At 31.1% G+C, this 13,103-nt stretch overlaps 1 protein-coding gene across 1 annotated transcript; it reads left to right on the top strand.

Moving 5' to 3' along the window:
• The first annotated feature begins 6,755 nt into the window (after positions 1-6,755).
• LOC149032782 (uncharacterized) lies at positions 6,756-12,258 on the top strand. Its single transcript, XM_089171674.1, has 8 exons — positions 6,756-7,073; positions 7,855-8,020; positions 8,841-8,980; positions 9,769-9,979; positions 10,202-10,384; positions 10,512-10,691; positions 10,959-11,162; positions 11,740-12,258. Exons 1-8 carry the CDS (start codon positions 6,756-6,758, stop codon positions 11,748-11,750), a joined length of 1,413 nt encoding a protein of 470 aa, XP_089027800.1. The 3' UTR covers positions 11,751-12,258.
• The last annotated feature ends 845 nt before the right edge of the window (positions 12,259-13,103 follow it).

The raw sequence follows: 13,103 nt of genomic DNA, 5'->3' as shown, positions 1-13,103 counted from the left end.
CATTACTGTTGTTCTATTAAATATCTTGTTCATAACCCTAAATAATTAATAAAATATAAAAAATATGTGCGTACATGTATACAACCTATCCTGAATAAAATGTTTCTTTTTGATATGGTGCGCTGTGGGTATCGGTCTGATTTGCCTTATATGTTGTCTTAATTTTTCTAAGAATATGTGTGGGTCTTGTAATAGTTCTTCGCTGAGGAAAAATTCTCCTGGTAGTCTGATGTTTTCACCATATACCAATTCCGCAGCTGAAGCTTTTATATCTTCCTTTAGGCTTGTGCGTAGACCAAGGAGCACTGTTGGTAGTATTCCTACCCAGTCTTTTTCTTCATGGCACATTATTGCTGCTTTAAGTGTCCTATGCCATCTTTCTATCATTTCATTTGATGTAGGGTGATATGCTGTTGTTCTAATTCTTTTTGCTCCGACTAATTTGGTTAACGCTTCAAATAGTTGACTTTCAAATTGTGTTCCTTGATCAGTTGTAATTGTAATAGGAGAACCAAATCTTGAAATCCACTGCGAATAGAATGTTGTTGCCACTGTATCTGCTGAGGTATCCGGCATTGGAATTGCTTCTGGCCATCGAGTAAATCTATCGATCATAGTTAGGCAGTATCTCATATTTTTAATCGTTGGTAATGGACCTATTATATCTATGTGCACATGTTCGAAACGTCCTTGTGGTACTTCTATTTTTGAAGGTACCTTTTTGTTATGACGGCTTATTTTGCACTTTTGGCATGCTAAACATGTACTTGACCATTCTGCAATATCTTTGTTCATTTTTGGCCACATGAAGCTTTTTCCTATAAGGTGTTTTGTTACTCTGCCGCTGGGATGTGACAAATTGTGTACGTTCTTAAAAATCTGCCTCCGTAAAGAGACTGGAACGTATGATCTTATGCTTTTTCCTACTATGTCGCCATATATGTACTTATCAGAGCTATCGAGGAAAATCTTTTGCAGGTTCCATTTTTCTTCTGCCAAAATATTCTTTAGTTCGTCATCCTCTTGCTGCTTTGCCATTAGCTCTTCTGTTGATACTAGGACTAGCATGTCTATGGTTTCCAGTCTTGACATAGCGTCAGCTGCCACATTGTCTTTTCCAGCAACGTAAACAATTTTGGAAGTAAACTGTCCTACGTAATCCAACTGTCTGGCTTGTGTTGGGCTTGCTTTGTCCATATTTTGCTTAAAAGCGTATGACAGTGGTTTATGGTCGGTCTCTATTATTAATTCTCTTCCTTCGACAAAATATCTAAAAAACTTTAAACTTTTATAGATAGCTAATAATTCCCTATCATACACACTATATCTAATTTGCGCTTTTTCTAGTTTCCTTGAGAAATATCCTAGTGGTTCCCATTTGTTATCGCAGAATTGTTCTAACACTGCTCCAATTGCGTTATCGGAAGCATCAGTCTTTTGTCGTGCTTTTTGGCACCTATCATATATTTGTTAAGTGGGTCAAGCCATTCTGCAGCCTTTGGTAAGAACCTCCTATAAAAATTTACTACCCCAAGGAAACGTCGCATATCTGAAAAAGTCTTTGATTTTGTATAGTTTTGTATAGCGTGGACTCGCTCATCCAACGGCGCTATACCCTTATAATCTATCTTATAACCTAAGTAGTTTACGCTATTTTGAAAAAAAATTGCACTTTGAAATGTTTATTGTTAGTCCATATTGCCTAAGTCTATCGAATATTGCACGCAGATGTTTTTCATGGGATTCCTTATTTTTAGACGCTACAATTATATCATCTATGTAACAGGCACAGAAATCTAATTTGTTTAATACTATATTCATAAACCTTTGGAATGTTTGCGCCGCGTTACATAAACCGAAAGGCATCACTGTGTACTCGAACAAACCAAAAGGTGTAATTACCGCTGTTTTTTCTATGTCTTCCTCAGCCAACGGAATTTGGTGATATGCTCTAGACAAATCTATTGTGGAAAATATATTACAGTCACGAAATTGTTGCGTGACGTCGTGTACATGTGGAATGGGGTACCTGTCTGGTACCGTAACGCTATTTAATCGTCTATAATCTCCACATGGCCTCCATTCGCCATTTTTTTTTGGTACCATATGCAGAGGGCTCGCCCATTGACTCTTGGACGGGCGACAGTTTCCTTTGTTGACTAGTTGCTGAAATTCGGCTTGTGCGATTCGCAGTTTTTCCGGATTTAGTCTTCTTGCTCTCTCTGCTATCGGAGGACCTTTTGTGATTATATAATGTTTCACCGTGTGGCTGATGGGTTTCCTTGAAGTTGGTTTAGTTAAATCTGCGTACTCCCTAAAAAGTTCTAAATACGGACTATTACAATTAATGGTCAAAATGGTTAGAACGTCAATATTTACTAATTCTGCTTTCCTAGAAAGCAATGTATTGCCGTCCAACAATTTTTTGTTTCTTAAATCTGGTAGTAAATTATAAAAATGTAAGAAATCGGCGCCTATTATTGCTTTAGAAACATTCGCTATAATGAATCTCCATGAAAAATCTCGACGAAGTCTAAGATTTAAGTTTAAAAGTTTTTTTCTGAATGTGTCTATTTCTGCACCATTTGCCGCATATAACTTACACGTATTGTCTTTGGTTTCATTTAACGAAGTACGTGGAATCACTGAGACGTCTGCACCAGTGTCTATTAGAAAACATGCTCCTGTTTTCCTATCATTTACCATGAGGCGCAGGTTTTTCGTCGCGTCGTCAACCGCCTCTATTTGAGACGCTTGCACTAGTTTTCCGATGGCTTTCTTTTATCCGGGCCTGTCCACTTGCACGGGGATCTGCACTTCCACGATCGTTCCGCGAATTTCCAGTGGTAGTAACATAGGCCGTCATCGTTTCGGTGAGTGCTTGACGATCGGCTTCGACTTCGGGATCTTCCGCGGAAACTTCGGTATTTTCTTCTGCCGCGCATCAATTTTTCTACCTTCTCTGTTAGTTGCGCGATTTCCCGCCTGAATTCTGCTACCTCGCGATTGGTTGTTGTTTGAGAGGCACTTCCTATTGGCGCTTCTTTCGTAATGGCGGCCGTTTCCGGCAGACGCTCTCTCTCGAGGATCTTCTCACCCATTTCCGCTAACTTTGCGGGTGACGTATTTTCGTCTGCAATCAGCGATCCCATTCGTACGATAATTATCATACGCGTACGATAATTTGAGGTCCTGTACGATCCAAAATTCGTGGTGTATGATCCACCACCACCACGATACGATCCGTGTACGATCCGTGTACGATCCGTGTACGATCCGGCGATCCGGTCTTCTAACTCCCTGCGAACCGCTGGTTTTATCGTTTTCATGATAGGGTTTTGAACTTGATGACTAAAAAAAAAAAAGGTCATCAACTTTGAAAAAGTTGGAACTTGGAAACTTTTTTCCACATTTTGAAAATTTTGTCCGAGAAGTTGTAGGATTTTTGTCGGATTTCAAATTTTCCCGGGGCGTACGATAATTTTCTGCCGCGTACGATAATTTTACGCCCCCTGTGTCGATCAGACGAACTAAAGTCTCTGGGATCACTGTCTGCAATGGCCAGGATCTCTTGTGCCCTGGTTGGCATCCTTTGCATCCATAAAGTTAGGAGCATTTTTTCACTAACCCTATCATCTGCTAGGCGTTTCATTTCTCTCCAAAGTTCGGACGGTTTTTTGTCTCCTAATTCAATTCCCATTAATAATCGCCTTAGCCGTTGTTCGTCGGATTTAGTTAGTCTATGTATTGATGCTTCTTTTAAATGTGTGTACGTACATTTCTCGGGGGGGGGATGCTAAGATGTCGTATACCTCTCTTATCAGCGTGATATCCAAATTCCTTACCACCGCTGAAACCTTTACGGCATCCGATTTAACGTTGTACGCCGCGAATTCCTTTTCCAACATTACGAACCATAAATTTGGTTCCTCTTTCCAAAAAGCTGGAAGCGTTACATTTCTAAACTCACTGGCGTTGACTTCCTTTGTGTAAGTATCGGCACGGGCCACGTCGGCTTCGCTGGTTGGTTGCGCCATTGTTTTTTCTTTTTATTATTTTTTCTATTTTGTATTATTTTTTTTTATTTTTCACGCGGACGTTCCCGGGTTTCGGCACCAATTTACTGTAGAGGGTTTCTCTAGAGTAAAGATAATATTAGACTGAATTTTATTTTATGATTTTTATTTAAAGGATGCGACTTACTTTTCTTAGTTGTACACTTCTCAACGGCTACGTAAAGCCTGTTCTAGTCTGGTGACCACTACTTGTTAGCGTGGTTCCCTAGCCTTCTAGTAACTTTAGAGGGCGCGACCTTCGGTCGTACCGCTACAAGACTATAGAGGGTTTCTCTATAGTAAAGGTAATATTAGACTGAATTTTATTTTATGATTTTTATTTAAAGGATGCGACTTGCTTTTCTTGGTTGTACACTTCTCAACGGCTACGCACAGACTGTTCTAGTCTAGTGACTACTACTTGTTAGCGTGGTTCCCTAGCCTTCTAGTAACCTTAGAGGGCGCGACCTTCTGTCGTATCGCTACAAGACGTCGAATGCATACATATAAGAAAGCTTGGAATATTTTTTCACATTTCGTGATCATAACTTGAAAGAATCAGTAATTGTTTACTTGTGTTTACATCGTATAGTAATTTCAAATTAGAAATGACAGTTTATAAGCCAACAATGCGTCATTTGCGGGAGGTGTTACTTTACTATTTTAATAGTAAGGAATCAGCTGCTGAAGCTCGCCGAATGCTCGTACACGCTTATGGCAAAGGAATTCTATCAACCTTCACATGTGAAGAAAACTTTAGGCGCTTCAGGAGTGGTGATTTCAACTTAAACAGACGTGCTGCAAAACGACTAAATAGAGAATGGTTAATTGGAGAATTAGTGCGTTTAAGACTTGAATACCCGCGTATGTCTCAAAGAATGATGGCAGCAAAAGTAGGAGTGTGTACAAGAACAGTTTACAAATACCAAAGAAGTCAGAAATATCAAAACGAATTAAAAAAACTACAGCTGAAGCAAAGTTCTATACCTCTTGGTAATATATATGTATATGTATATAATATAAATGTTATTTTCTTTTGGCAAACTTTGAGACATAAGTCAGATAAAATCAGATGATTTATTTAAATAAATGTTCTATTTTTTTGTTTGTTTGAAACATATTTTGAAATTTTTATGGTAATTGTCAAAGTTTACTTATAATTTATTTCTTCAGTGTATAATAATATATAAATTTTTAGTAGGTATAACAAATAATATTAATTTACTAGTATTCGTTTCAAAGAATTCATTTTATATTTGACGTACTGGATACAAATGATTTAATATACCTAATTTCTTTTTTTATATCATTTATTTGAAATAATATATTTTTTTTTAGAATAAAAAATTGTTTAGAAAGGAATAAAATAGATATTAATTTATTTATTAAATGAATAAATAATTTTAAAATAGATTTACTGTGTACATGAATTTGAAAATATTGTGTATCAATTATTGTTTATAAACTTTGTCAGTAATGATATATAGAATAATTCTATGACGTACTATGTATATAAATATTTATCTTTTTTTCTTTTTTTGCTATTTTGAATATAGATTTGACTGTTAAGCGTAGAAGGACTAGTTCTGATTGATACTAAGGGACAAGATAATAAAAACATTACGTGATTATTATTTAATCCGTTTTTAAAATCAAAAAAAATTATCATAAAACAAATAATAATGGAGCTTCCTATAGATGAACAAATACCGCATTGACCTAAGACGGAAATATAGCTGTAAGGCTCACCTGAATCTTAGACGATGCAGTAATTTTCTTCCGATAACGGAAAACGACGGAAACTGATGTTGCCTTGAGCGTTACTAGATAAACTGGATTGTATGACCCTACACCCCTTTCACCTTTTTTGATTATTATTTTTTGAGATATATGTGTAGCTGACATTAGGTCAAAACTCGAAAGATTATTTGATTTATTTCTCTATGTGTGCAGTAAAGAATTTTCCGTATTTTACCTATCTAATGAACACATTAACTGTTTCCGTATCGTAAAAGTATAATTAAAGAAGATTTATCTACTGTAGAAATATTTTTACGTATAATAATAAATTAATTCCTTGATAATTGTCAGAGTTTCAGAAATTTAACCGCAAATTGAAATGTACCACAAATATAGATATGCTTATCATAAAATCTTTAAACCAACATAATATTATAATATTTATTGTAAATTTATTTTCTAAATTGTAATATTATTTAAGTAATTTCTTGACTGTTTTATCAATAAACTTTATTTTATATATATCCAAAATAAAAAATATTTTAAACATTACTGTTGTTATATTAAATATCTTTTTCATAACCCTAAATAATTTTTTTAAAAACAGATATAACGTAATTTATGTTTATTTTAATGTAAACTTTTTATAGATTACTAGTAAATATTTATTTTCATATAAAGAGCATATGTCTTGTACAATATAAATTTGGTCGGTAAAGAATAATGACTAGTCTTTGATATGAAAATATATAATTTTCTCTAAACAAAAGAAACGAGACTTTAAACAATTTCAAAATAAACGGTTGATATAAAGCTTTTTGTAGATGGCATTAGCGACAAGTAGACGTCGAATACATATATATAAGACAACTTGGAATTCTCTTTTACATTTTGTGAAGAGAACTTGGTAGTATCAATTGTTTACTTGTGTTTACATCGTATAGTAATTTCAAATTAGAAATGACAGTTTATAAGCCAACAATGCGTCATTTGCGGGAGGTGTTACTTTACTATTTTAATAGTAAGGAATCAGCTGCTGAAGCTCGCCGAATGCTCGTACACGCTTATGGCAACGATATTATATCAAAAGCTACATGTGAAAGAGACTTTAGGCGCTTCAGGAGCGGTGATTTTAACTTAAACAGACGTACTTTTAAACCACAAAATAAAGAACGGTTTATTAGAGAATTAGTGCGTTTAAGACTTGAAGACCCGGGTATTACTCAAAAAGAGATGGCAGCAAAAGTTGGAAAAAGTCAATGTACAGTTTCAGTTTCTGTAAACAGTCCAGAATTTCAAAACGAGTTAAAAAAACTACAGCAGGACCAAAGTTCTATACCTCCTGGTAATATATAAAATTTTAATAAAATACAATATATATATATATTTTTTCTTCTATTTATTTCTTGTAAAAAATTGTAAAATTAAAAAAATTAAATTTATTTTATATATATAAATTAGAGTGGGTCCAAAATATCAATAATTTTTTTTTTTTACAAGAAACACTGAAAAATTGGTTGCTAGACACCTTAAAAAATTTCTCACCAGATATGAGCTCTTAATTTTAATAGAATGATCCTCCGCATCGCAGATTTTTATTTTTTTTTTCAGTCCAATAGATTTAAATTCATACCTCATTATTTATTTATTATACAGAACAATGTCTTGATGGAATCTTGTAGGAAATTTAATAATCTAAAAAGAAGGGATCTTATAATTTTTCCGTAAATCTCACCATTTGAATGATATTGAAGATTTAAGTTTGATTATAATAAGACAAAGTTTATTTTTGTTTATGAATATTGTATCTCGACAATAAATGACTATTATATAAAGCGCAATAAAAATTTTTGTAAGAAATTAACTGCTCTATAAAAATGATTTATTATTTTTTAGCGATTAAGTTAAGCGCTTAAAAAATATTCATCATCCGATTTTCAGCAACAAATTTTTTAGTATTACTTGTAGAAAAATAATTATTGATTTTTTTGACCCACTCTAATATATATAGGATATGAAATCCTTAAGTAAATTTTGTGGATAATATAAACGCTACAAGTCGGGTTACTTTAACTTAGAAAGAACAACATCAAGACAGAAATATATTAGAGAAGAAAAGATTAAAGAATTAGTGCGTTTGAGACTTGAAGACCCGGGTATGACTCAAGAAGAGATGGCAGCAAAAATTGGAATAAGTCAAATGACAGTTTCCAGATACGAAAGCAGTCAGGAGTATAAAAACGAATTAAAAAAACTACAGCAGGACCAAAGTTCTATACCTCCTGGTAATATATAAAATTTTACCAAAATACAATATATATATATATTTTGTCTTCTATTTATTTTTCAGAAATAATTGTAAAATTTAGAAAATAAAATTTATTTTATGTACAAATATATTTATAAATTAGGGTAGATCAAAAAAATTAATTATTTTTTTTGTTTTACAAGAAACACTGAAAAATTGGTTGCTAGACACCTTAAAAGAATTCTCACCTAATATAAGATCTTAATTTTAATAGGAAGATCCTCCGCATCGCAGTTTTTTGTTTTTTTCTCAGTCAATAGAATAAAATTCATACCTCATCATTAATTAACAGTACAGAAAAATGTTTTAAAAGAATCTTGTAGGAAATTTAATGCTCTATAAAGAAGGTGTCTTATAATTTTTCCGTTAATCTCTCCATTTGAATAATATTAAAGATTTCAGTTTAATTATTTTAAGACAGATTTCATTTTTTTTAATGAATTTTTTTACTCGACAATAAAAGACTATTATATAATGCGCAATACAAATTTTTGTAGAAAATTAACTGCTGTATAATAATATATGAAAATTTATGAAAAGTCATATTTTATCGATAAAATTAAGCGTTTAAAAGGTATTCGTCATCCAATTTTGAGCAAACAATTTTTCAGTGTGTCTTGTAGATAAAAAATAATTAATTTTTTTGACCCATCCAACTATATATACATAGAATATGAAATCCTTAAGTAAATTTTGTGGATAATATAAACGCTACAAGTCAGTTTATTTTAACTTAGAAGGAACTACATCAGGACAGAGATATATTAGAGAAGAGAGGATTAAAGAATTAGTGCGTTTGAGACTTGAAGTCCCGGGTATTACTCAAAAAGAGATGGCAGCAAAAGTTGGAAAAAGTCAATGTACAGTTTCAGTTTATGTAAACAGTCAAGAATTTCAAAACGAGTTAAAAAAACTACAGCAGGACCAAAGTTCTATACCTCCTGGTAATATATAAAATTTTAATAAAATACAATATATATATATATTTTTTCTTCTATTTATTTCTTGTAAAAAATTGTAAAATTAAAAAAATTAAATTTATTTTATATATATAAATTAAAGTGGGTCAAAAAAATCAATTATTTTTTGTTTTACAAGAAACACTAAAAAATTGGTTGCTAGACACCTTAAAAAATTTCTCACCAGATATGATCTCTTAATTTTAATAAGAAGATCCTCCGCATCTCAGTTTTTTGTTTTTTTCTCAGTCCAATAGAATAAAATTCATACCTCATCATTAATTAACTGCACAGAAAAATGTTTTAAAAGAATCTTGTAGGACATTTAATGCTCTATAAAGAAGGTGTCCTATAATTTTTCCATTAATCTCTCCATTTGAATGATATTGAAGATTTAAGTTTAATTATAATAAGACAAAGTTCATTTTTGTTTATGAATTTTGTGTCTCGACAATAAATGACTATTATATAATGCGCAATACAAATTTTTGTAGAAAATTAACTGCTGTATAATAATATATGAAAATTTATGAAAAGTCATATTTTTTCGATAAAATTAAGCGTTTAAAAGGTATTCGTCATCCAATTTTGAACAAACAATTTTTCAGTTTGTCTTGTAGATAAAAAATAATTAATTTTTTTGACCCCTCCAACTATATATATATAGAATATGAAATCCTTAAGTAAATTTTGTGGATGTTATGAGCGCTACATGTCGGCTTATTTGACTTTAGAAAGTACTACTTTAAAAAGACAACATGGAGAATGGGAAGAGGAAGAATCACTGAACATTCTGGATGAAATCCCGCCTATAAGTAATGACGAGAAAGCAAAAGAACATGAAATAAGCATATCTAAAGCAGAAGGACTCAAAAGGAGTGTAGAAAACAGGCTGGGGTCAGGTTCTCAACCTAAAAGTAATATAATATAATAAATATTACTATAATATAATGTGCATATATATATATTGTTTTTTCGTCTATTTTTTTTTTTTTTTGAAAAAGTTTTAGAAATCAAAAATTGAAATTTAAAGATTAGAAAAATTATTTTTAATTCATATATATATAGAATAGATATTATATCCTTAAGTACATGTTGTGTGTGGTGCAAACGCTTCAAGAAAGACATTTAAAATTTAGAAAGACGTATTTCAAGATCACCAAGTAACGAATTGGAAGAGGAAGAATCACTGAATATTTTGGATGAAATCCCGCCTATAACTCCAGACAAAAGTGCAAATGAACATGGAACAGGCATATCTGAAGCTGAAGGACTCATAAGCAGTGTGGAAAACAGGCTGGGGTCAGGTTCTCAACCTAAAAGTAATATAATATATTAAATATTACTATAATATCATGTGTATTATATATATATATATATAAGAAATTATATCTTTATCTAAATGTTTTGTGTGGTAAAAACGCTTCACGAAATGTAATTTCAACTTAGAAAGACCTACTTCAAGAACACTATGTAGAGAATGGGAAGATGAAGAACTAGTGAGTTTGCTCTGTGAAAACCCTGGTATACCTCATAGCGAAATCGCAAAACAATTGGGAATAAGCAAACGTATAGTTTCAAAGCGTGTACGCACTCAAGCAATACAAAGCTTATTAAAAGATAAAAGGCGTAAGCTAAGTTCTATAACGAATATATATAATAGTAACATAAATAATATAATAGAAAGTATAAATATATATCTATAATATTATATAATATCCATATTTTGTTTCTTTTATTTTTTTTTTGAATGAAATAATTATGAAAATTAAGAGATACCTACTATTAAACGACAGGAAAAATTATATATAATAGATATATACATGTACAGGATTTTTTATCTTTAAGTACATGTTGTGTTCTATAAACGTATCAAAAAAAGTGATTTCATCTCAGTAAGACCTTCTTCAAGAAGATCACGTCGAGAATGGGAAGATGGAGAATTAGTGCGTTTGCTATATGAAAACCCGGATATACCTCACAGGGAGTTGGCAATACAATTGGGAATAAGCCAAACTACACTTCCAACTCGCATAAACAGTCCGGAAATACAAAACAAATTAAAAGAAAGAATGCAGGAGGAAAGTTCTATACCTAAAAGTAATATATATATTAAATGTTAATATTATATAATGCACATATGTATGTATAGAATGAAAATGTTATTTTCTTATTGACAGCTTTGGAACATCAGTCAGTATAAAATGGAAAGAAATTTAAAGAAAAGTTTAATTTTTTTGTTTGTTTTAAACCTATTTTGACACTTTTATTATAATTGTCAAAGTTTTTTTATGATTTGTTTTCTTTAGTATATAATATCATAGAAACCGTTACTGGACAGTACAAATAATACTGATTTACAAATATTCGCGTTTCACAGAATTCATTTTATATTTCAAGTACTAGATACATATGATATAATATTCCTAATTTCTTTTTTTAAATCATTGATCTGAAATAATATATTTATATAGAATAAAATATTATTACGAAAGTAGTAAAATTCATATCAATTTATTCATTAAAGGAATAAATAATTCTTAAAATGATTAACCGTTTATATAGCTTTGAAAACATTGTGTATCAATTATTGTTTATAAACAATGATACATAAAATACCTCTGTGACTCACTGTTTATATAAATACTTTTTTTTTCTTTTGTTATTTTAAATATAGGTTTCACTTAACAGCGTTAAAGGACTATTTATGTTTCGTACTAGGGGACAGGATAATATCGACAATACGTGATATACATCAAATCTGTTTTGAAAATAAACGAGTAATCCATATATAACATATAATATTTAGGCTTCTTATAGATGAACAAATACTATATTGACTAAAGCACCGAAATGTTGCTGTAACACTTACCGAAACCTTAGACGATGCAATGTTTTCCTGCTGATAAAAGAAATCGACCGATGTTACCTTGAGCGTCACTGGATAAACTGGATTTTATGACCCTGCACCCCTTTCACCTTTTTTGATTTTTAATTTTTGATATATATGAGTAGCTGAAGCTAAGGGTAAACACAAAATATTATTTGATTTATTTCTTTTATGTGTGGAATCAAGAGTTTTTCGTATTTTTCCTATCTAATGAGCACATTAACCGTTTTTGTATCCTTAAAGTATCATTGAAGAACATTTACCTACTGTAGAAGTATTTTTACGTATATTAATGAAATAATCCCTTGATATTTGCCAGGGTTTCTGAAAATGTCACTGCAAAATTTAACAGAGCCTCCAATATATATATGCTTATCGTATAATCTTTGGACAAGCATAATATTATCATATTTATTGTAAATTTATTTTTTAAATTCTAAAAATAATATTTAAATATTTTTCGACTGTTTGATTATTAAACTTTATTTAATATATATCTGAAATATAAATTATGTTAAACATTATTGTTGTTCTACTAAAAATTTTGTTTATAACCCTAATTAATCTGTAAATTACTTAAGGATAATTTGCAGATTAAATGATTTCCTCACTAATATTTTGTTACAACAAACATAAAAATATTTTTTTTATTATTTTTTTAGTGTAGCCTCTTTCAAATGTGTTATTAAAAAAAAATGATTCGTTTCAGTCTGAAGAACCCAGCAATATCTTTTAAGGTTTTATGCCTAGTTGCGAGGCTCAGAAAAGACGTCTTTTTATGAATTTTTTATAGAAAAAGTTTTTATTTATCAATTACAAGTTATGATAGTTCCAATGAAGGCTTCTATTGAGAATACAATATCGCGTCGATCCTGTAAAAATATTAATGTTCACTGCTCCTCAGCGGTTTGGATTATCTGAAATCAAAAACTGTTGTCGACTCTTTTAAACAATAGATCAATGCAGATATTGAACGAAAAGAAAAAAATATATTTTTATTTTTGACAAAATGGCGGCTATTTGAAAAAATGTTTCGTTTTTTACTGAAATTTTCGCACCAAATTATTAAAAAAAAAATGTATGAATTTAAAATATCATGTGTGCAGATCACGAGTGTTAGAAGTGAAATCTCTATTTTACTTGCTTTTGAA

Source organism: Polistes dominula, unplaced genomic scaffold (assembly GCF_049000335.1).
Source record: "Polistes dominula isolate Pdom_NZ unplaced genomic scaffold, Pdom_raw_medaka contig_84, whole genome shotgun sequence".
NCBI lineage: Eukaryota > Metazoa > Arthropoda > Insecta > Hymenoptera > Vespidae > Polistes > Polistes dominula.
Note: the sequence above shows the minus strand (reverse complement) of the source record. Positions and strands in the feature narration are given on the sequence as shown.

Excerpts from the sequence above, each read along its gene's own strand:
- LOC149032782 (XM_089171674.1), top strand. The coding sequence starts at position 6,756 with ATGACAGTTTATAAGCCAACAATGCGTCATTTGCGGGAGGTGTTACTT. Across the intron at positions 8,021-8,840 it reads AGTTTCCAGATACGAAAGCA|AAGGAACTACATCAGGACAG; the intron begins GTCAGGAGTATA and ends ATTTTAACTTAG. Across the intron at positions 10,692-10,958 it reads CTTATTAAAAGATAAAAGGC|TAAGACCTTCTTCAAGAAGA; the intron begins GTAAGCTAAGTT and ends ATTTCATCTCAG.